This window comes from Leopardus geoffroyi, chromosome A2 (genome assembly GCF_018350155.1).
Source record: "Leopardus geoffroyi isolate Oge1 chromosome A2, O.geoffroyi_Oge1_pat1.0, whole genome shotgun sequence".
Lineage (NCBI taxonomy): Eukaryota > Metazoa > Chordata > Mammalia > Carnivora > Felidae > Leopardus > Leopardus geoffroyi.
The window spans coordinates 2,244,506-2,268,285 of NC_059331.1; the positions used below are offsets into that span (position 1 = coordinate 2,244,506).

At 49.5% G+C, this 23,780-nt stretch overlaps 1 protein-coding gene across 1 annotated transcript; it reads right to left on the reverse strand.

Annotated features, from left to right (window-relative positions):
• Positions 1-251: 251 nt before the first annotated feature.
• On the reverse strand, positions 252-23,094 carry LOC123605077 (zinc finger protein 77-like). Its single transcript, XM_045491405.1, has 4 exons — positions 22,965-23,094; positions 4,339-4,465; positions 2,912-3,092; positions 252-2,504 (listed from the first exon to the last, which is right to left on the reverse strand). The coding sequence occupies exons 1-4, from the start codon at positions 22,965-22,967 to the stop codon at positions 809-811; spliced, it is 2,007 nt and encodes a 668-aa protein (XP_045347361.1). The 5' UTR covers positions 22,968-23,094; the 3' UTR covers positions 252-808.
• Between the last annotated feature and the right edge of the window lie 686 nt (positions 23,095-23,780).

Below are 23,780 nucleotides of genomic sequence, written 5' to 3' on the forward strand. Positions count from 1 at the left end.
TGTATGTATTTATTTTGAGAGAGAGAGAGAGAGAGCTATCAGCGCAGAGCCTGACACGGGGCTCAATCCCACGAACCGCAAGCACATGACCTGAGCCGAAATCAAGAGTGGTGCGCTTAACCCACTGAGCCACCCAGGCACCCCCAACAGTTACTCTTCGTAACTCAACGGGTCATGACTGATAAACAACCGAGACCAAAGGCGATGAGCGAAGGTCAAACTACAAACACAATCAGAGGAGACTGTCCTCCTCCAGTATCCTTGCGCGTTTACTAACGTCCATGGGGAACACAGGTGGGCACACGGCAGCAACAGCACACGTGGAGACACAACTTTCGATAATAAAGACCGCAAGGAGGGGCAGGGCGGAGTCGGGGAATTCTAGTCTCTGCACCAGAGGACGAGATACACGTACGGACCACTGATCAGCCCTGGGTCCAGAAGACATCGTCGTGGAAATGAGACACATTTTATAGAACTGTACAGTCTTTTTATGTCTGAGATAGCAAAATATATTTCATACAGAAACTGGGGATGTTCAGGAATGTTTTATCTTGGGTGTTCATATCAGCAGCATGCAGTGGAAATAAATACAACAGAGATCCCTATTACAGACGAGGCACTTCTGAGGCACGAGAAAATTTATAACAAAAACTGCCGTCCAGCCCTGACGCTTTATGTACAAAATAAATGAGGTGCTATGCCTGAAGGTTCTCCAACATTCTTTACATTCGTACATCACGTTTCTTGCCCGTGTGTCCGACTGGACTTACAATGAGATATGAGGGAAAACAGCGTGATTGTGCATTCAGGGTTTCTCCCCAGTGTGCATCTTCACGTGCGCCCGCAGGTTTGTGGGGTACCTGAAGGCCTTCCCACAGTGCGGACATTCGTAGGGTCTCTCCCCCGTGTGCGTCCTCACGTGCGCCCGCAGGTTTGCGGGATACCTGAAGGCCTTCCCGCACTGCTGGCACTCGTAGGGTCTCTCCCCCGTGTGCGTCCTCACGTGGACCCGCAGGTTTGCGGGACACCTGTAGGCCTTCCCACACTGCTGGCACTCGTAAGGTCTCTCTCCCGTGTGCGTCCTCACATGAGCGCGCAGGTTCACGGGATACCAGAAGGCCTTCCCACACTCCTTACACTCGTAGGGTTTCACTCCGTTGTGCTTTCTCGCATGTACTTGCAGGGAGGAGTGACAACTGAAGGCTTTCCCACAGTGCGGACACTCATAAGGTCTCTCCTCCGTGTGGGTCTTGACGTGCGCCCGCAGGTTCGCGGGATACCAGAAGGCTTTGCCGCACTGCTGGCACTCGTAGGGCTTCTCTTCACGGTGCGTTCTCACGTGCTTCTGCAAGGACGAGGACCAACGGAAGGCCTTCCCGCACTGCGTACACTCGTAACGTTTCTCCAAACTGTGTGCTCTCACGTGACCTTGGAGGGAGGAGTGACGCGTGAAGGCTTTCCCACACTGCTGGCATTCAAAGGGTCTCTCCCCCGTGTGCGACCTCACGTGTTCCTGAAGCGACGTGGAGCTACTGTACGCTTTCCCACACTCCTTACACACATAGGGTTTCACCCCACTGTGCATCCTCACGTGCCTCTGGAAGTATCGGGGGTGTCTGAAAGCCTTCCCACACTCCTTACACTCATAGGGCCTCTCTTCGCTGTGCGTCCTCACGTGCTCCCGGAGGGATAAGGAACAACTATAGGCTTTCTCGCATAACGTACATTCATAGGGCTTCACCCCACTGTGCGTTCTCACGTGTCTTCGAAAGTATTTGGGACAACTGAAGGCTTTCCCACACTGCTGACACAGGTAAGGTCTCTCTCCAGTGTGCGTCATCAGGTGTCCCTGCAGGGATGCAGGGTACTTGAATGTCTTGCCACACTCCTTACATTCATAGCGTTTCTCTCCAGTGTGTGATCTCATGTGTTCTCGAAAATATGAGAGGCAACTGTAGGTTTTCCCACACTCCATACATTCATAGGGTCTCTCCCCCGTGTGAGTTCTCACATGACGTGTAAGGTAGGAGTGATACAAGAAGGTTTTCCCACACACGTCACACGCATGGACACTCTGTCCACAGGGACCTCGCACATGACCCTGAAAGGAAGACGTGCAAGTGAAAGCTTTTCCACATTTCTTGCACTCTAGAGATATTTTACTACTGAGACTCTTCGCGTATGTGTCAGATGCTCTCCCAGCGTCCTGACCTTCATAGGGTTTCTCTACAAGGTCTGCGTCCACATGAGTGCTGAGGCTCGAGACAGAGCTGCAGGCTGGGCCACACTCCTCACCAGGACTAGGTTTGAGTCCTGGGTGAGGTCTTCGCAGTTTCTCAAGGAAGGAACCATCTGCGAAGGCTTCTCTACACTTAGCGCATTCACAGGATTTGCCTCCAGTGGGATACCCCTCATGCACAGTAAGACTTGTAATCGGGTTCAGGGTTTCTCCACATGGATCTCCTTCAATACGTTCACAGACACTCTCCACCAAAGGACTTCTGTTCAAAATAGGAAGGCACACGGTTAGGGGATGACGCTTATAAGTGATCTCTTTATTAATGACCTATTGATGTTTGTTAATGATTATCGGATTACTAGTAGCCATTTTCAAGGAATGGGCATGTTGGTGGTACCGCCTATACTGCTGTAAAGTGGAAGAAATTACGTGCTCAGGAGAAGGGCCCAGAAATGCTGTCAGGATTTCTTACGTGTGGGTTCTCCCAATAAACGTTTTGAACTCAATTATGTTTCTGATGATCAATATCTACATCACATTTATGAAGATATTATATTGTATAATTCCAACTATACAATTACGGGGCTAGGTTTATACTTTTTCTTTAATTCCAAGTTAGTCGATCAATCTGGGAAGATCCCCCTTTCTCCTACGGGGAGAGGCACTCACCTCAAACGCCTCTCCTGGGATTGGGACTGATCATCAATGTTATGAAACACCGGGTTTTCTCGAAAAAGAGCCCAGGGATCATTTCTTGTAAATCTTACTATTTTCTCTTCACTGGATAGTTCATTCTCCAAAATATTCAGCTGAGTCCTTGATCCACAAGTTTTAACTTGAGTGCAACAATCTGCAAGAATTGGGAGCATAATTTAAATTCTTGGGAATGATCTGATGTGTAAAGGTAAGAAAACAGACCATATGCAGATTTCTATTTATATACTGATCCCAAATGTGAATGAAGTTCATCAGAATGAATGGACAGGTGACCAAAGGAAAATTCTCAGGACCCTAGTGATTTGGGGCTTTGGCAATAATGGGAAAAGTGTGTAAAATGGAAGCCCATTCACTTAGAAATACTTCAAAATAGATGGTGACTAACGTGGAAATAGGTATTATCAGAAAAGCAAAGTAGGGGGCGCCTGGGTGGCTCAGTCGGTTGAGTGTCCGACTCTTCATTTCGGCTGAGGTCATGATCTTGAGGTCCTGAGATTGAGCCCCGTATTGGACGCCTTGTTGAACCTGGAGCCTGCTGGGGATTCTCTCTCCCTCTGTCTCTCTGCCCCGCCCCCCCCCCACACTCATGTTCATGCTCTCTCTCTCAAAATAAATACATATTAAAAGGACAAAAAAGAAAAAAGAAAATTAAAGAAAAGAAGGAACTGGGCAAGATACACACATCCACACGCTACCTGTGTAAGAGGTTCACCACATGCATGAGGATGGATGAAAAGTCCAACAGGAAAGCCAGATAAATGACAACCATCCCCCTTCTCAAACAAAGACTGAGTCTTGTTTCTAATGGGTATCTCCAAATGCCATTCTTTTCTCCAGAACCTGGTCCAAACGAGGGTTGCTGGACTGTTCCGAAGGCACAGAGGCCCTCAGTGAAGCCCGCCTGCACTGTCCCAGCTGCCATTGGGAGGGTGGGTGGTGTGTGTGGCTGCTGGTCCTGCCCCTGGAGGACAGCTCGGCAGGAGGGAGGATGTGAAGAGCAACGAGCAATCTGGAAGACGGGCTGTTTAATTTGGTCTTCAAAGTCACCGAAGATGACGAAGTGTGAGTTTAACTGCAGGATGATTACCATGAGACAGGTGTATTAACCAGTGTATCTTCCACAGAGCAGCACTCTCTGCCCCAGAGCAACACTGGAGACCGTCCTCACAGATAAAATTAGAGAGTCTCAGACTTTGATTAAGAGCAACAAAACTTTGTGTTCCTGGAAAAGGTACGTGACTCCAGGTAGACTCCATGAAGGCTTGGACCGTGTCTGTCTCTTCTCCAACGTACTCCCATTCCTCGGCCCCAGCAAAATCGGACAATTGTAAGAAACATCTCTTCCCTAAAAGCTAGTGAAGGTATGGAGCCATCCTTACCCACTGCGGCCAGGTTCCTGCAGGTCTCCAGCATCACATCTCTGTAGAGCTTCCTCTGACCTCGATCCAACAAAGCCCACTCTTCCGGGGTGAAGTACACAGCCACATCCTCAAAGACCACAGAGGCCTGAAACATACCACACACTCTATTGCAGCAAAGCTCCATCATCACCCATGTGTGTGGGAGGATGAAGGGTGACAGGCGGGGAGCTGCACTCCATTCCTAGGACCCCTGAGTCACAACAGAGGGTGATGACAACAGCTGACATGGACTTACACACACCCAATTTACTGGGTTATTTCTACTGAGACACAGCTGAGCAGACCAGTACTGTAGAGACTGAAAAGTGAAATATTCACTCAGACAACACACAAATCAGAGGACACACGTTTGGCTTGCTCAAAGACGATTATGTGTCATCAGCTCCAAGAACTGGAACCAGAATGTCAGGATGCTGTGGACACTCAGATTCCAGGGCTGCTTGATGTGAGGAGCTCTCGCCTTGGAAGGAACAAGTCAAGAAGCCTGGTGGCGTCCCCTCTCTTCCGACAGAGGCAGACATGACCCTTTCCACGGATTAGGTGGACTGTGGGCATGGGCAAAGGCCAGGGCCCGGGTGCCTGGCACACCTAGTGTGCAAAACGAGTTCTGGATGCTGAAGAAACTTGGGCGTAAGCAGGGCCTCTGACCCAGTGCCCAGAATTCAAGGAAAAAGGGCACCAGAAGGAAGAGTCCCTGAAGGATTGATGGGGACAGATCCAGAGATAGCTTTAACAGAGAAAAAAAAACAAGGCTAATTCATAACTTTAGAGGAATAAGGGTTGACACCACGCTCGTGAAACACAGAGTAAAAAAATTATTTTGTAAAAAAAATCAGAGATTGCTTAAGCAAAAACTATGTTCTCAAAACTTAATGAGAGAAAAAAAAAAAAAAAAAAACCCAACCATATCACCTAGAAGAAAGGAAATTCTACTTCAACTGTAGTTGTAACCAGGGTTTGCATGTCACACACCTGTTAAGTCTTATATTTCAAACATTTCAAAAATGACAACCATAAAAAATAAGAGACAACAATATAAAGAAAAATATTATGATTAAATAACGGGTAAAGAAAGTGAGTGGACACTTCTCCAAAGATACACAAATGGAAAACAGGTCGATGAAAAGATGCTAGACATTCGTCACGCGGGACACGCACCTCGAACTACCAGCAGAGGCCCCTTCGCACCCACCACACTGGCTATAAAGACGCCCCAGGAAGCGCCGGCGAGGACGTGAGCAGGGCGCATTCTCCTTCATTTATCCTGCTGCGGATGTAAGCGGGGGCGGCCGCTTTGGAAGAGTCTGGTGGACCCCCAACATGAGCAACGTGGAGTTCCCACCCAACACGGCAGGTCCGCTCCTCGTAGCCACCTGCCCCAGACCCGGGAGGACGAGCGCCATCACACACACGCGTGCGCACGCGCTCTGCTCTCCGCCGCACGACTCCCGATCGCCCGCGATGAAAACCACCCAGAAGCCCGGCACCTCTTCCCGGCTGAGTAAAGGCGACACGACTGAAGTGGAGTCAGGAGTCCACAGGGGAAGCCCCCCAACCTGCCGCTCAGGGCCAAGGGCAGACACAACACGGAGAGACGCACCTGCACACCCATAATGCATCACTGTTCATGCAGGAGGAAGGAAGACTATTTCCTCGGGTGGCATCAGCCCAGCCAATGAGAGACAAGACAGTCACAACCCAGCCAATGTGAGACAACCACGGCTCAGCCAATGAGAGCGAGCCAGGGCTCAGCCAGTGAGAGAGTCACATCTCAGCCAATGAGAGACGACCACAGTCCAGCCAATGAGAAGCCACTACACATGGAAACCCCAGTTTGCTCAAAAGGACTTCGTGTTTGGGACAGCCCCTCCCAACGGCCCCCTCTCCTCTACAAAAGAGTGTTCCCCCTTTCTTTTCCAGATTTTCCTGTTCTTTTGCTAGGGCTTCACATGTCCCAAATCATAATTCTCTGCTATTCCCAGACAAGCCATTTTTGGGTTTATTTTTAAGGTCAACAGTGCATCACGATCAGCCTTGTTCATGACAATTAAAATCAACTCCAGTTCTCTTTAAAGAAAATTGTCCACCTGTAGATACAGAATCCACCCGGGTAGCATCTAAGTCTATGTTTATTAAAGGGCAGAGCCAGTTATCTTTCCCTTTTCACTAAGAGGACCGGGATAGGATGGTAAAATATGTCCACTGCAGATTTAGTTTGGCAAACGGCTCACACACATCCTAGATGAGTTACAAAAATACCACTAAAATTCTTTGTTTTGATTTACTGGTTTATTTTTATTATTAAAAAAAATTTTTTTTAACGTGTACTTATTTTTAAGAGAGTGAGCATGAGCAGGAGAGGGGCAGAGAGAGAGAGGGAGACCCAAAATCCGAAGCAGGCTCCAGGCTCTAAGCTGTCAGCACAGAGCCTGGTGCAGGGCTTGAACCCACGAACCATGAGATCATGACCTAAGCCAAAGTCAGACGCTTAACCGACTGAGCCACCCAGGCGCCCCATTATTTATTTTTTGAAGTAGAGTCCATGCCCAAGTGGGGTTTGAACTCATGACTCTGAGATCAAGAACAGCACGCTCTACCAACGAAGCCACCCAGGTGCCCCAAAACCACTAAAATTCTTGGTTTTCCATTCTGGCAATGCAGGTTCCTAAATAAAACCAGAAACTAACTAGGTTCTCCTATTCTTGCAGAGGGTCAGGACACTGGAAAAAGGACCACTTGCTACCAGTTGAAGTGCTCCCATACCTGCATCCCTCCAGCCGGCCTTTCCAACGTCCTCCTTCCTCATCCCCAGTGACGGGGCTCTAGGGAACCACAGGGACTCTTCCCAGTCCTCCCTCATAAGCAGCTCAGAGAAACCATTCTCCACATCGGGAATGAATCTCTGTCCTTGTTGACCGGAGAGCTACACTCTCGGTGCCCAACGCCTTGCTGTAAAGTAGCCTCTGCCTGGAAGGCCTAAAACAGTTCCAATGGGGGGGCGGGGGGGGAGGCGGCCTCTCTAGTGAACGTTAACAGGTTCCTGTCTCTGAACCCACTCCCCTTTGTCTAGACCCTTTGAGAGATAGTTCCTACACCCCTATTCGACAGAGGAAATAATTCCAGAATCTGAAAACAGTAATCGAAATAGCCAACCAAAGGAAATACGTGGCCACTCCACATCTTTTATCTATCTCTGACGCACTGTAATGGACCTGGGATCACTGATCATTTGTCTCTGTTGGATTCCTTACCCTCCTGGGCAAAATCCTTAAGCGATATCGGCAGAATCCACAGTGTATCTCCCATCAAGATGAAAATAGATCTCTCAAAGGACCTCCTTGCAATTAATCAATACCTATAAATAAAGAAACTCTTGGGGCGCCTGGGTGGCTCCGCTGGTTAAGCGCCCGACTCAATTTCAGCTGAGGTCATGATCTCACAGTTCGCGAGTTCGCCCTCCACGTTGGGCTTCACCCTGACAGCGCGGAGCCTGCTTGGGATTCTCTCTCTCCTTCTCTCTCTACCCCTCCCCACCCCCCTCCCCTGTGCGCACATGTTCCCTCTCTCTCTTTCAAGATAAATAAACATTAAAAAAATTTTTTTATTAAAAGAAAAAAGCTCTTTAAGGCATCAGGCCCATAATAGAACATTACAAGCCTCAGAGGCCCATCATCTTCTACACTAACCCCTGTAATGGCCTGTTTTTACTGGTGTGAAAACCCAACGGCTGAAGATGGAGGTTTGTCTGGAACCTCTGAGCAACATATGCCATTGTTAACCCTTGGTACCCTGTGCTTCCTAACCTCCATAAATTACCAACCCAGTTCCTACTGTATGCAAATTCCAGGAGGAATACATGACTCCCAGTTTTTATCAATGGAATAAAAAATTTGGAGGTGCCTGGGTGGCTCAGTTAAGCATCCGACTTCGGCTCAGGTCATGATCTCACCGTTCGTTGGGTTCAAGCCCCGCATTGGGGTCTGTGCTGACAGCTCAGAGCCCGGAGCCGGCTTCGGATTCTGTGTCTCTCTCTCTGTCTCTGTACCTCCCCCACTTGTACTCTGTCTCTCAAAAATGAATTAATGTTAAAAAAAAATTTTTTTTTTAATTTTTCCCTGAGTCTGAAAACTGCCAATATTCGATTAGCTACTTTCAGATCTAGGGTCCTGGTTCAGAACCATCATACAATTTGGAATTCCCACGTCACTTCTGCCTTCCCAGTTGTTACGTGCCAAAACGTTATAAAAGTGACGTACCCATGAGGAGATCATCTCCAACGCTTACTATCTTCATAAATAGGGACTGGAGATGACAAGTGCCTGACATTGCTCCCCTCTAATCTTTCTTGTTACTCAAATGTCACCTTAACGAGTTTCCAACTGCTATGTGGTTTCCCTATGACGTGAGACATGACGATCAGGAAAGATCCTTCGTGGCACCAAGGAACAAAACCACTAAATATGGAAAACTGACTCTTAATGATGCATTTAAGAAAGGGTCTCTATCAAAAGGGGAAATTGTGAGAATACAGGGAAACCTTGTGAAGAATGGAGTCAGGAGGCCAGCAGGTGGAGTTCTGACACCCTACCACTCATGGTCAACTGCAGACCCAACAACAAGAGGAGGACCCTGCGGTTACAAGTGGGTATCACTTTACTAGGGCAACAGGAGGAAGATTATTTCCCGGTGTGGTGACAGCCCAGCCAATGAGAGAGTCACAGCCCAGCCAATGAGAAGCCACAATACTTCCGCGTCCAGCTTGCTCCAATGGACTTTTTGTTTACAACGTCCCCCTGCCAATTTCCCGGTTTCCTCTATAAAAGAGCCTCCCCTCTCCTCTGTTCTCTGGCTTGCCTTTGGTCTCGTTGTAGCCTCCTTTCCCGAGTTGCAATTCTCACCTATTCCAGGATGAACCCATTTTGCTGGTAACATTAATGACGGTTTTACTTTGAAGGTTAACAACCCATTTCAAAATGACCACTGTGTATTCAAACAATGGGATATTATTCAGAAATGCGCACAACGAAGTACTGATCCAGGTACTGATTCACAAAATCAATGAACCTCGAGAACATTAACAAACTTCACAACGACGACACAGAGCAGGATATCATTTATATGGAAATGTACAGACTCAGCAAATCAATAGAGAGAAAGATTAAGAAATTGTCTAGAACCCAGAGTAGGGATACACTAGAATGGGGATGACCACCCACTGATGCAAATTATCTTTATGGAATGATTAAAATGTTTTAAAATGAGAAAGTGAGACTGGTTGAACAGTTCTGTAACTGCAATAAATGCCACCGAATTTCTACTTTAAGCAGATAATCTTCATGGTACGGAACCTACACCTCCATGAAAGCTGTTTTTAAAAAGTCATAGAAGGGGCGCCTGGGTGGCGCAGTCGGTTAAGCGTCCGACTTCAGCCAGGTCACGATCTCGCGGTCCGTGAGTTCGAGCCCCGCGTCGGGCTCTGGGCTGATGGCTCAGAGCCTGGAGCCTGTTTCCGATTCTGTGTCTCCCTCTCTCTCTGCCCCTCCCCCGTTCATACTCTGTCTCTCTCTGTCCCAAAAATAAATAAATGTTGAAAAAAAAAATTTAAAAAAAAATAAAAATAAAAATAAAAAGTCATAGAAGCTGGGGCGCCTGGGTGGCGCAGTCGGTTAAGCGTCCGACTTCAGCCAGGTCACGATCTCGCGCTCCGTGAGTTCGAGCCCCGAGTCAGGCTCTGGGCTGATGGCTCAGAGCCTGGAGCCTGTTTCCGATTCTGTGTCTCCCTCTCTCTCTGCCCCTCCCCCGTTCATGCTCTGTCTCTCTCTGTCCCAAAATAAATAAACGTTGAAAAAAAAAAAAATTAAAAAAAAAAAAAGTCATAGAAGCTAAAAATATATCCTTCTTCATCTTTTGGCATTTGTAATCAAAAACAATAGAAATCAGGCAAATTAAAGGAAGTATGAAAAAGAAACAAAATTACAGTTTCGGAGATTAAGCAGATTGAGGAGATACTACAGGTGTTTTAGAACAGAAGAAAAGGAATGAATGTGTACCAACTGGTAACATATCTGAGATGATGCAACGGAACAGAGCATCTGAGGATGTCCTTGGTCATTAAAGAAATGAATTCCGTAGATTCAACTACCCCCCACACTCTAAATGCAAACCTCAAACACTGCGTGAGCCAAGCACCAAGTATTTTAACATTTGTGATTCCCAACTGTAGAAAGGAATCACAGGGCATTACCAACACAGGAAAAGAATAATTTAAATAGTATTAAAACGCAACACGCATACAGGACTAATCCTTTTTTCTTAATTCTTTTTTAGTGTTTATTTTTTTATTTTTAAGAGAGAGTGCGAGCGGGGTAGGAGCAGAGAGAGAGGGAGACACAAAATCCGAAGCAGGTTCCAGGCTCCGAGCTGGCAGCACAGAGCCCGACGCGGGGCTCGAACTCGTGAGCCGCAAGATCATGACCTGAGCTGAAGTCAGAGGCTTAGCCAACTGAGCCTCCCAGGCGCCCAAGACTGAAGTCTTTTTAGAAGGAAACCTTATACGTAAATGTAGAAATAACATTTGACGGCAAAACCAAGGCTATTTTATTCCAGAAATGCAACACGGATTAAACACTGATTCTTCAAGAAGTACAACTTATGCTACTAATGGAAAAAAAGACAAACAAACCACAGGCTTCCAATCCATACAGGCTGAGGACACGCCTGCCTCATGTCACCACACATGAGTGACGACTGGCTTACAAACCAGATGGAAACATGCACCGTCAGAAAACCATGCTGTCCACACTAAATCTAGAGCCGACTCCCTATTTGGTGGTGAAATGGGAGATCGGGAACAAGTTGCTGAGGATGCATAAGTACATGCCTGTGAGGGCTCAGCCAGCGCTGCAACCGAAAACAAGGAATTGGTGGGGGCGGCCGGGGGGCTCGGTCGGTTAAGTGTCCGACTCCTGATTTCAGCTCAGGTCATGATCTCGCTGTTCATGGGTTGGATCCCCACATTCAGGCTTTCTGCCGTCAGTGCGGAGCCTGCTTCGGATCCTCTGTCTCCCTCTCTCTCTGCCCCTCATGCTCTCTCTCTCAAAAATCAAACATTAAAAAAAAAAAAAAATCTGCCAAATGCATTTGAGGAGAAGGGCTGGTTCCCATTTAAAACCTGTCCCCGCTGCATGTACCAGGATGGGAACGAAAGGTGCCTTCACAGGTTACTTTGCATGGTTGGAGACAAAGAGTTTAATAAATCCCTCTTTATCTCCTCCTCTGCACTTTTAGCTGTTAGGTAAGTGAGGTTTTCTAAATTGATAAACATGAAACCACATTTCAAATTTTATTTCTTGTCTGAGTCTTTTCAAGCATCCAAATGTGCTTCTCACCCTGAGCTACCGGTAATGATAGACGTAGAAATCTCTCTACTGCTCAAGTGCAGTACACGCTTGATGTTTTATAATCATTTAGAGAGCAAACTAACAATGTAGTTTCACCTAAGGAGAATATTGTAACCGAAAAACATTTTTTCCTTTACTCCTAACTCAAATGAGTGTGTAGCTCGCGCCCGAAAAGAATAGAAAGATTATCACAGAAACGGATTTTGAGTTTGCAGGAGGCAAACTCATAAAAATGAATCTCAGGGTACAATGAGTCACTAGAAGCGAGCAGTTGAAAATTAAGTGTTAAAAATACTTTCTAACATTAGCCTTTATAACTGCTATTAAACTCATTTTCCTTAAGTCCTAAAATATGTCTCATGAAGGGTATAAAGTAACTTAATGGAAAACCTACAAAACGTCATTCAGTGACACCACAACACAGTGAAATAAATGAAGAGATGCTGTGTGTCTTCCAAAATGAGACCATAATATCAACTCTCCCAAAACATCAAGAGATTTAAAAAAAAAAATCCCATTAAATCTGCAATCAGGTTTGTCTGTGGCTTTGTTATGGGATTTATTTCTGTTCTCTTTGAACGTAAGATTTTGTTTTAAGTCATCTCTCTGTCCAACGTCCACTCCAACTTACAACCCCAAGATCAAGAGTCACATGCTCTACTGACTGAGCCAGTCAGGCGCCCCAAAGGACACTATTTCTCATATTGAAACGTAACACAAATTTCTCAGAATAGGGGAGATATGTTACAGAACTGGTGGCATTTTGCCCAATAGAAATCAGGTTTTAAAGTACGTGAATATGAAAACATGAGAAAACTCTGTTTAGAATCGAGTGGGGAAACCAGCAGGGGAAGCTCTCAAGCCCTAAACCTCACCATCAAGAACAGGACTTTGCAAGTCTACATGAGGTGTATTACTGTCCCAGGAGTAGGAAGGGTTTTCCTGCCCTGGCAACAGCCCAGCCAATGAGAGACAATCACAGTCCAGCCAATGAGAAGCCACTACACCTGGATTCCCGTAGTTTGCTCCAATCGTTGTTTAGTTTCCCACAGCCCCTCCCAATGTCCCCTCTCCTCTAGAAAAGAGCGTTCCTCCCTTTGTTCTTCCGTTTCTTCTCCAGACTTGCCTGTGGTTTTGCTGGGGCTGGCGTGTCCCAAATTATAATTCTCTGCTATTCCCAAGTAATCCCATTTTCGCTGAAAAATAACTGGCAGTTTTAATTTTTTTATTTTTATTTATTTATTTATTTTTTTTTTTTTTTTGAGAGAGAGAGAGAGAGAGTATACGCAGGGGAGGGGGGAGAGGGAGACACAGAATCCAAAGCAGGTTCCAGGTTCTGGGCTGTCAGCACAGAGCCCAACAGGGTGCCAAATCCTTGAACCACGAGATCACGATCTGAGTTCAACAGACTGAGCCACCAAGGCACCCCTGACGGTTTCATTGTTAAGGTTAACGTTAGTGATCCCAGAGAAGACCCCAACCAATCCAGGCTGGCGAGCAAACAGGTGCAGGTCCCACAGAGCCCAATGAGCTCTCTGTTTTCTCCCCAACCCTGAAGCGGAGGTTAAGTTTTGTGCTGGGATCAGAGCCCCACTCCCTGGGTCTGCGCTCTCCTGTATCTGTGCTCTCGGGGGATTATTCGGAACCTGTTTTAGGGGCTTGTCCTTCCTCAGAGAACTCATTTTTGTTCCGACTACTTTCCAGAACTGGACTGTTCCTCTTGGAACCATGCCTGTTGGAAATGCGCTGGCCCTTCATCTGATTTCTTCTGGAACAAGGCTACTCCTGTAGAGACCAGTGTCTATAAACTTTTTTTCTGGTTTAGAGAAAACTACCAAGAAATGGATTCCAGTTATCAAAGCGCATGGAGGGGGGACCCAACTGGGACCCTGGCCAATCTTAGGTTTAAAAACCATGGTGCGTCCTTGTGCATTTCTAACAAAATGAGCAACTGAACAAATATAATTTAGAACTACAAGGGCCTTTATGGGGAACTTTCGATCTCCCCAAACTTGTTTCATTGAATATTGTTAGGGAAAAAAATTAAAAATTAAGAAGGTAGGAAAGAAGAAAAGAAAGGAAAAGAAAAGGAAGGAAAAGGAGAGGAAAGGAAAGAAAAGGAAGGAAAAGAAAAGAGAAAAGGAAAAGAAAAAAATTAGGAAGTCATGAATCCAGCAAACTGAATTTGATACAGATTTTATTCAGTACCTCGAGACTTGCAAATATTTTCAGGATCTAAGTGTACCTCTTTGCAAAAGACTACTTAAATTGAACCAAGGCAAACAACTGAAATATGACAAATGGCTTCCGAAGGGTCTTTCTCTCCTGCCCCGGCTTCACTCTACACCCAGGACCTGCCTCCAACCACTTCCCTCGACATGCTCTGATCTTCCCTTTTCTTCTGAACCTGCCCTTGATCCCTCCTTACCTCAACCTGTTAACCCAGCCTCTTTAAGGTAAAGCATCTCAAGATGTGAAACCCCATGTTTCTCATGTTCCCTGGACTAAGGCAGAAGTTTCCAGAAGTGCCCGGGAACGCCCATAAGCTCGCTGAAGAACATAACACAGCTATTCAACTTACCAACATGGTTTCCCAGATTTAGATCAATTAGTCCACATGCGTGTTGCCGGGGCCCAGGCCACACATGGGATGAAACTAACCCGAGAGAGAAAGGCGCCCATTTCTGGAAAGATGCTTATGACACTGGCTGGAAATCCCCACCAAGCAATTAAGGTACCTTTTTTTTTTTTTTTTTAAGTTTTTTTTTTTTTTATTAGCAAGTAATCTCTACACTCAATGTGGGGGCTTGAACCTACAGCTCTGAGATCAAGAATCACACACTCCAACAAGTGAACCAGCCAGGTGCCCCAACAGTAGCTTTTCCGAAGACTGGACGAACACAAAATTCAGGTTTGCACTCAAAAGCCTGATGAATCTGTATGTGGCTATTACAATGGACTCCAACTGGTCTTTCTTTTTTTAATTAATTAATTTTATTTTTAAATTTACACCCAAGTTAGTTACCATATAGTGCTATAATGATTTCCAGAGCAGATTCCAGTGATCCATCCCCTACGTATATCACCCAGTGCTCATCCCAACAAGTGTCCTCCCTAACGCCCCTCGTCCATTGAGCCCATCCCGCCCACCCACAACTGCCCCAGCAACCCTCAGTTTGTTCTCTGTATTTAAGAGCCTCTTATGTTTTGTCCCCTTCCTTGTTTTTATATTACCTTTGCTTCCTTTCCCTTATGTTCATCTGTTTTGTATCTTTCATTCCTCATAGGAGTGAAGTCATATGATATTTGTCTTTCTCTGATTAATTTCGCTTAGCATAATACCCTCCAGTTCCATCCAGGTAGTTGCAAATGGCATGATTTCATTCTTTTTGATTGCCGACTAATACTCCATCGTGCATATGTACCACATCTTTATCCATCTGTCCATCGATGGACATTTGGGCTCTTTCCATACTTTGCCTCTTGTCGATAGTGCTATCAACATGGGGGTGCATGTGCCCCTTTGAAACAGCACACCTGTATCCCCTGGATAACTACCTAGTAGTGCAATTGTTGGATCATAGGGCAGTGCTATTTTTAACTTTGAGGAACCTCCATACTGTTTCCCAGAGTGGCCGCACCAGTTTGCATTCCCACCGGCAGTGCAAAGGGTTCCTCTTCCTCCGCATCTTCGCCAACATCTGTTGTTGCCCGAGTTGTTTATTTTAGACTTCTGGTCTTTCTTCACATGTGGAATCCACCAGGCAGCACTTAATGGGCTGGACTGGAATCTTTCTTTTTAGTTAAAAGGACCAGGATGGGCTGGGAAACCTCCTTCCCTGCATATTTAGTTATTTTGACAAACTAGGCCACTGACACCCCACATGAAAGAAAGAGAGCTAAAATTCTTCATTTTCACCTCGGGCAACTGAAGCCTTCTTCTATAAGGGGCGCCTGGGTGGCTCAGTTGGTGGAGCATCCAGCTTCAGCTCAAGTCATGATTTCATGGTTTGTGGGTTTGAGCCCCGCGTCGGGTTCCGGGCTGACAGCTCAGAGCCTGGAGCCTGTTTCAGATTCTGTGTCTCCCTCTCTCTGCCCCTCCCCCACTCATACTCTGTGTCTCTAAAAATAAACAAACATTTTAAAAAAACCCACGAAATACCTCCTAGTTTGCACTATTATTGCCAACATCCAGGACATGTGAGGGAAGGTTATCAGCAGCCGGAATGCTCCAGGTGGGAGCCCTCCTCCCGGCCCCTCCCAAGCCCTCCTCATGCCCAACGGCTGGGCTCTAAGGACCACAGGGGCTCTGCCCCAAATCCCCTCTTGATCAGCTTGGAGAAACCACTCTCCAGATGGGGAGGGACTCTCTCTGTGCCGCCTGACACGGGACCTACACTGTGAAGCAGGTCCCGCCGCTGAGAGCTCACGGGGCTCCAACAGTGGGGTCTCTAACGAACCTGCACAGGTTCCTGCCTCTGAACCCGCCCCCTTGTGTCTAGTCCCGTGTGACAGACACACCATTTTCACGTTAGTTCCTCCACCTCTAGTCATTCACTGCACGGATCCTCAGAAGGGATCGCGCTGGAATTTCATTCTCCCACAAAGGGAAAGTAATTCTAGAACTGGATGAAGGTACTCAAAATACCTAGCCAGGGGATGAAATGCCCCTTGAACATTTTTTTTTTTTTTTTTTTTTTTTTTTTTTTTGGACAGGGGAGGAGCAGAGAGAGGGAGACACAGAATCCGAAGCAGGCCCCAAGCTCTGAGCTGTCAGCACAGAGCCCAACGCGGGGCTCGAACTCACAAAAGGCGAGATCATAACCTGAGCTGATGTTAGATGCTCAACCACTCAACCGACTGAGCCACCCGCGCGCCCCTGAACATCTTTTATTTAACCCTTGGCACGCCATCATTCCCAATCTCCAACACTACTGACATCCATTCCCACGGAAAGCAGCTTTTTGATATAACTACCCTATGCAGTGCATTTTCATATTCCAGTAGGGATGACCAATGTGTCCACTTTGATTTGAAAGGAACAGAAACACACCAGGGCACTCACGCCCAGGGCGGCACAGGCTTTCTTGCCTTTCTTGAATCTCAAAAGCTGGTCTGGATGATGGGAAATTGCTGACGGCTCTGCTCTCTGATGATGTGTAGATGGTTTCGGTCTCTGCTCCCCTTCTCAGACCTCTTCCCGGGAAGCCCGAACCCACCTGTTACACCTTTTGGCCTTGGAAGGGACAAAATGTCTCTAAAGAAATATTGCAGGTTGCTCAAACTCAGGATCGATACATAGGGCGCCTGATCCTGGCCCCACGTGAAACCCCTTGTGACTGCTGAGCACGGACACGGCACCTTCCGACTCCCCGTGCAAACAGGAAGTGCCTCTCACTGACGCACAGGTTCCACGCTTTACTGACGACTCTTATTTACAATTTGAAAATGGCAAATATCGTGCTGGGGATGCGACTGCAAGTCCCTTGAGGTCACTGAGCAGCACTTTACCTTTGGGCTACTTCGGCTCAACATGCTGAACAACTGGCCCTTCCTCTGGCCTTGTACCTTCGCCAAGGGTAAAACCAGAAATGTTTATAAGGCCAGTCGCCATGCCTGGAAGGGAGCTCATGACCTTGGACTATTATAGAGACAAGATGTCCTTGCCCACACGGGAACCAATTAAAAATGGCTCCTCTGTCCCAATTTGATGAGATGCCCTACTTGAACTGACTTCTCTGGCATTACGAAGGGTCCTGGCTCCAGGTTTGACTCCCTGGAGGCCAACAGAAGCCATTTTTGCTGATATTTTTTTCCCAACAAAAACAAACTCGAAAACAAAAAATGAAAAGCAACTCAAGACAACCAAGAGGCAAACCTCTGTCTTGGACCAAAGGGATGTTCTTCCCAAATAATACTTTAGAGAATTGCTAAGAGATACCCAACAACCGGCCCCATGAAGGATAAGCAACATTGGAAATCTAATAACTATGACTTCAATAAAAAGGGACGAGTCTGGTTTGGCCCAAATAACAATCTGGCCCTACCAGAGATGCTCCAACAGCCAAAACTCACCACTACACACGCATGAAACCCCTGGCCCGAAACAACACAATATGTTCAATCCCAAGATTCATAAATCCACAGAAAGCGCCTACTCCCTGGTCCCACCTGTCCAAGTACAACCCAGGGAAGTCTGTTAACACGCGCGGATTTCACACAGCTCCCTCTCTCACGGACATGAATACGGTTTAGGCATGGCTTACGTGTTATCTCACTGGACAGAAGCCTTCTCTTGTAGATACCCCACTGCTTATCCTGTGGCTGCAGTGCGGTGAGAACTTGCTATCCCTACCTGGGGAACACACCTCTAACTTCACAGGGATCCAGGAACCCAGTTTACCAGGCACGTGCTTCAACAGGTCTGTTCTGTTCAGCCCGTTTTACACCTTCGCTGTGAGTACCGTGCCCCCTACGCAGGCTCAGTTGAACACACTAATGGCACTGGTGACACTCAATGGACACACTGTGTAGAGACCCCCTGACACACACACACACACACACACACACACACACACACACACACAACCACCATGTCCGAAAGCACTGAGGTTGGTCCTTTGAAATCTCACATCCACCCTCCAGAGCCTTCAGCCTCCCACCCTGATATATCACAGCACATCCAGTGCAGCGGCCCCTGCCCCTTTGACCCTCACGTAGAGGTCCATGTTGGAAAAGAGAGATCACCTGACAGTTTTATTTTTAAATTTTTTTTCAACGTTTATTTATTTTTGAGACAGAGAGAGACAGAGCATGAACAGGGGAGGGGTAGAGAGAGAGGGAGACACAGAATCTGAAACAGGCTGCAGGCTCTGAGCGGTCAGCACAGAGCCCGACACGGGGCTCGAACTCACGGGCCGTGAGATCATGACCTGAGCCGAAGTCGGACGCTTAACTGACCAAGCCACCCAGGCGCCCCAGTTTTATGTTTAAAGTCAACAGAATTAGGGGCACCTGGCTGGCTCAGTCAGTTGACCGTCTAACTTCAGCTCAGGCCATGATCTCCCAGTTTGTGGGTTTGAGCTCCGCATCGGGCCCTGAGCTGACAGTGCAGAGCCTGCTTCAGATTCTGTCTCCCTCTCTCTCTGCCCCTCCCCTGCGCATGCACTCTCTCTAAAAAATAACAGCAAAAAAAATTTTTCAATTTATCAGTTATTAGAACACTTGGCATTAACAGGAAGAAAAACACCCTGATGGGCAAAGGGAATGTACAGATACGTGCCCCTGATTTAGGCTGGTGGATATACACCCAGCAGATGCCCTACGACAGCAGCAGAGACAGGGACACTGGGACACACGGGGCCAGGGAAGACTGGCTTTCTAAAGGGTAAAGAGAATCATCAGCGTCATGGACAGTAACTGAGTCCTGTGGATTTAACTGTCGTGGAAACAAGTGGAACACACAGAAAGTTCCAGCACGTATGATTATGACCTGAGCAACGGAGGAGTTTTCTCACAGAACAAAAGATGGTCATCTACACAGGAAAAGACCGGGAAGTTCAACTCTACTAACAACGTGAAGGATCCATCCACGCAGACAACACAGCGAAAGGATACACCCTGACCTGGAGAAAACACAGCAGGCAGAAATGAAACAGACACATGTCCCCAGGACGCGAAGGAAACAGATCATCAGGAAGCAGACACGTGAGATACAGGAGACAACACGCTGGAAATGCTTCCACGGAAGAGGGAACCCACACGTGAGAAATGCTCAGCCCTGGAGCAATCAGATAAACCAACGTGTGACGTCCAGGAGACCCCGTGTCACACACTCGAGCTGGACGCCATGAAGTCGCAAGTGACGGGCCCCAAAACCGACATGTGGTTCACACTCCGCACCCCGTTTCCTGCTAACGTGTAACTTACGAGCTACAATATGCAATGTCCCCCCAGCGCAAAGGACTTACGAGACAAGACCACACTGCCGGCAGCAGCAAAGCCCACAAAAGGAAAACAGGAACCGGAGACCCCACGCCCCACCATCCCGGGACGGAGGGCTTCACCGGACACACTGAGCCGCAAGCACCCGCCCAAGAGACACAGACGAGCCCTGGGCAGCCACACATCACCGGTGGCACTGCTGACATTCCCCTCTCGCACCGCAACAGAGATCAGGTCGAGTGACGCCTGCTGGGGGGTGACGACACGGAAAGCTGCCAGCACAAAGAGGTATGGCCAAGGGACAAAAGTCCTAAGTGTCACCCACACTGGATTCCCAGGGCAGCGAGAGCCTCTCCAGGAACAACGGGCCGAGCACCAGAGCAGGAGCCGCTCAGATTGGTCACCCACGGCGCCCACACCACACATGACACCCCAGTGCAGAGGGTGACACCCAGTCCTCCCATGAGCGCCAAGCTCTCCCTGCTGACACCGGTCCTCTGGGATGGAAGGAGGGGACCAGAGACCCCTGGGGACTGGACTCTGAGCTCCACACGCCCTGCACCTCCACCTCTGGGGCCACAATTCTCACCAGAGGGGAAACCCTCCCAGTTTAGGATCTGAACCCTACACGCTCTGTGTTCATGACCCTTCCAACGGCACTTGACCCCGAGGAGCCTTCCCCCAGTCTGACCTGCACAGGCTTCCTGTTTCCACAGATCCCACTTAACCCCACAACCCCTTGGACGATGCCAACACCGGTCCTCGGGAGACACCCCAGGGCGGCCCCAGCCCCTTCCCCACTGGTCCCCACTGATCCCGGGGGCTGGAGGCCACCTGCAGGCGAGGGAGACCCCACCGCACCTTCCCTCGCCTCCCACCAGGCCCAGCTTTGGGGGTGGCCGGTCCCCAGCCCAGAGGAGGCCCCAGCTTCCAGCAACCCAAGTCATCCAAATGACACGGGGACCCCAAGCTGCTGTGTGGACAACCAGGTGCAGCATCACGGCTTCCACCCTGAGGTCAAGGCCACAGTGGGAGGGGCGGCTCCAGGGCCCCTGTGTGGTTTCCCATGAATGGAAGCTGTTTATCCCTTTCAGAGAACAGGGACCTGGCACCGTTAGAATTGAACCCATCTCAGTTCACAGAATTTGTGTGCGTCTCTGACACCGGCAATTCCCAGGGGACAGATCAGGAAGACACTTTTCCAGCTCTGGACCCTGCGTGGAACCGTCACCAGCATTTGGATGAATCCTCTGATGCATGACTCCACCCACCTGGCATGAAGGCGTGGAGCCCCCTGCAGACCCCCCCCATCCCTGATGGAGAAGGACAGTTCTGTCCTGAGACACTTTTCCCCAGGGGACACTCTCTGGATAAAGCCCCCAGTAACCCGGGTCAGCAGGGACAGGAACGACCTGACACACTTACCACCCTCTGCCCTGAAGGGGAAGAAAGGAGGCAGAAAGAACTCGGGCATTTTACACCTGCCCAACTCGAGGCTGGCAGAGGACAGAGCCATCCGTGCTGAGCTGGACAGGGTGACAGGTCCTGCTCACAGGTGACAGGTGACATGGAGACGCCTACCTGAGCCCTGTGCTCCCAGGAAAACCTCAGTGGAAGGGAAAGGCACTCCCTCCCCCACCCTGTTGGGGTCTGGAAAACAGCAGGCTGCACGAGGGCCCCTCCCCCGTCAGATCAGGAGAAGGCTCACAGGAAGTCCCCCTGGCTCACCCACGACAGGGCCACGCGCAGACCCCCCACACCCACCCTTTGTGCCTCATCTGTGATCAGCTCAGCTGCTTGTCCCCGTGACCAAGGGGCACAAAATGCTGGCTGGTCCCGCTTTGCTTTGGCTTCTCTCCTTCCTCCAGACCCCTGAACGTGGGCTTGCTCTCAGCCTGAGCCACACACAGCCCCTCCTGGGGACAGGGGGACAGGCTGGCCTCAGGGAACCTCCACGTCAGCACCACACCTGCTCACGCCTGGTCTCTTTCCTCCTCTCCTTTTACACGACTCTTGAGACACTCGCAGGTCTTATACTCAGTGTCCTCCCTGTCGACGTAGCCCCTGTCCATAATGCAACAGCCCCCCCAGCTCCCCCCCCCCGGCCCAGCCCTTGCCCCTAATGCAACAGCCCCCCAACCCCCTGCCCGGCCCCTGCCTCTAGTGCAACAGTCCCCTCCCTCCCAGCCTTTGCAATCATTCTTCTCAATACCTGTCTCTCCTCCTCAATTCGCATTCTTCATTTGACACTGGTCTGACCAACTGTCGGCCACCGCCCCTTTCCTACCCAAAGTTTATCCAGGCCACTGTCCTCCCCATCGGCACCTGGTCAGATCAAGCACTGAGTTGCCCACCTGAGCAAAGAAACCTCCGAGCACAGGGAGCCCGTTCCTGTCCAAACACCTTTCGGTCACTGCTCCTCATACAGAAAGCCTGTTTCTGAGTATTGGAGGTGCTGGGGGTGGGGGGTGGGGGGTGGGGGGTGGGGGGAGTCTCCGAACCCAGTGTCCTCTGCAGCGGCCTTCAGAATGTTAAAAACAAGACAACAGAGCCAAAATGGAGTCCCTCATACTAAGCTCCTTGTCACCAGACCAAGAGTTAACTTAATTGCAGTTTCGGCCTCTCCCAGAAATGGAATCTTAAACCAGTCAATCAGGAACGACCTGGTCAGCACTAGTGAGGTCGCCGGGCTGCTAGACCCCTGCCCTCCCGGAAGGAAAGGTGACCTCCCACCATCCATCCACTTTTTGTCTAATAGAACTTCCTGTCCCCACTCCTCCTGCCTGTGAGCCTTTCATTTTGTGCAGCTCCTCCGAGCTCCCTTGTATCCGCGAGATGGCATGCTGCCCGATTCATGAATCATTGAATAAAGCCAATTACTCAGCTGAATTTTGTTTTGTAGCAAGAACAAAGTCTCCTTAACCAAGTATGGATTTGATTTTATCTGTCAGGTGGGGGGCGGGGGTCTTCCACCTCAGCCACCCCCACTTGCCCCCGAGCCCTTGATCGCCGGCGCTGGGGTCCTCCCACCCTCGCTTCGGACCCCCGCCCAAGGACGACCCGGGTGGGGACCGGGAAGAGGAGGAAAGGGCAGGACGCTGCAGCCCCACTCCTGGCCGAGGGCACAGGCTCGGATTAGGACCCCCAGGGGCGGTGCCACCTGGGCCGGGGCCCCCCTCCAGCCGGTTCCGGCCGGTTCGAACCAGCCCCTCGGGGCTCCGCCCAAACCCGCGCACTCACCATCTCGCAGCCCGCTCCGGACTGTCCCGGCGTCCAGGCAAGCGTCTGTACGACACCGACCGCGAGACCGAGCTAGACGCCGCGCGAGGCAGGTGCGCTCCGACGCAGGGCAGCAGGGCAGCGAGGGACTCGCCTCTGGAGCGCGCCCGCCCCCCGTCCTGATTGGACGGCGCTACGGGACCATGCGTCCTGATTGGTTCGTCTTCCGGACCCCGCCCCCTCAGAGACCGGGCCTGCGGTTGCCCACCCACAGTGCCTCCGCGCCTCCGCACCGCCCCTGCCCCCCCTGATTGGACAATCCTCCCAGACCCTGCCCCCTGCGTCCTGAGTGACAGGTCATTCGGACACACGTGTCTGGCCAGCGTGGGCTTAGAGCTGAGACCGCTCCCTGCGGTTGGACCTCCGGCGCCTGCAGCTCGGCCACCCATCCTGCCTGCGTCTTCCTCCTGGACCGTGAGATCCTGACTCAGTTTCCCTGCGGAGCGCCCCTTGTCGGGAGCCTGGACAGGAGGGGACAGACGGGAGGGGCTGGTGAGCCCTAGGGTCAAGGGTTGGCGCGGGGGCGAGGTCAAGAGCGGATCTGTGACTTTTGTTTAAGAACAAAGATCCTCCTGGCGCCTGGGTGGCTCCGTGGATTCAACCTCCGACTTGGGCTCAGGTCATGATCTGGCTGTTCGTGAGTTCGAGTACCTTGTCGGGCTCAGTGTTGACAGTTCGGAGCCTGGAGCCTGCTTCAGATTCTGTGTCTGCCACTCTCTATCCCTACCCTGCTCAAGCTCTGTCTCTCTCTGTCAAAAATAAACAAACACTTAAAAT

Bases quoted from the DNA above. Each gene is read 5' to 3' on its own strand.
- LOC123605077 (XM_045491405.1), bottom strand. The intron at 3,093-4,338 runs GTAAGGATGGCT...CAATTCTTGCAG, and splicing joins CAGGAACCTGGCCGCAGTGG to ATTGTTGCACTCAAGTTAAA. The intron at 2,505-2,911 runs GTGAGTGCCTCT...TATTTTGAACAG, and splicing joins TCCCAGGAGAGGCGTTTGAG to AAGTCCTTTGGTGGAGAGTG.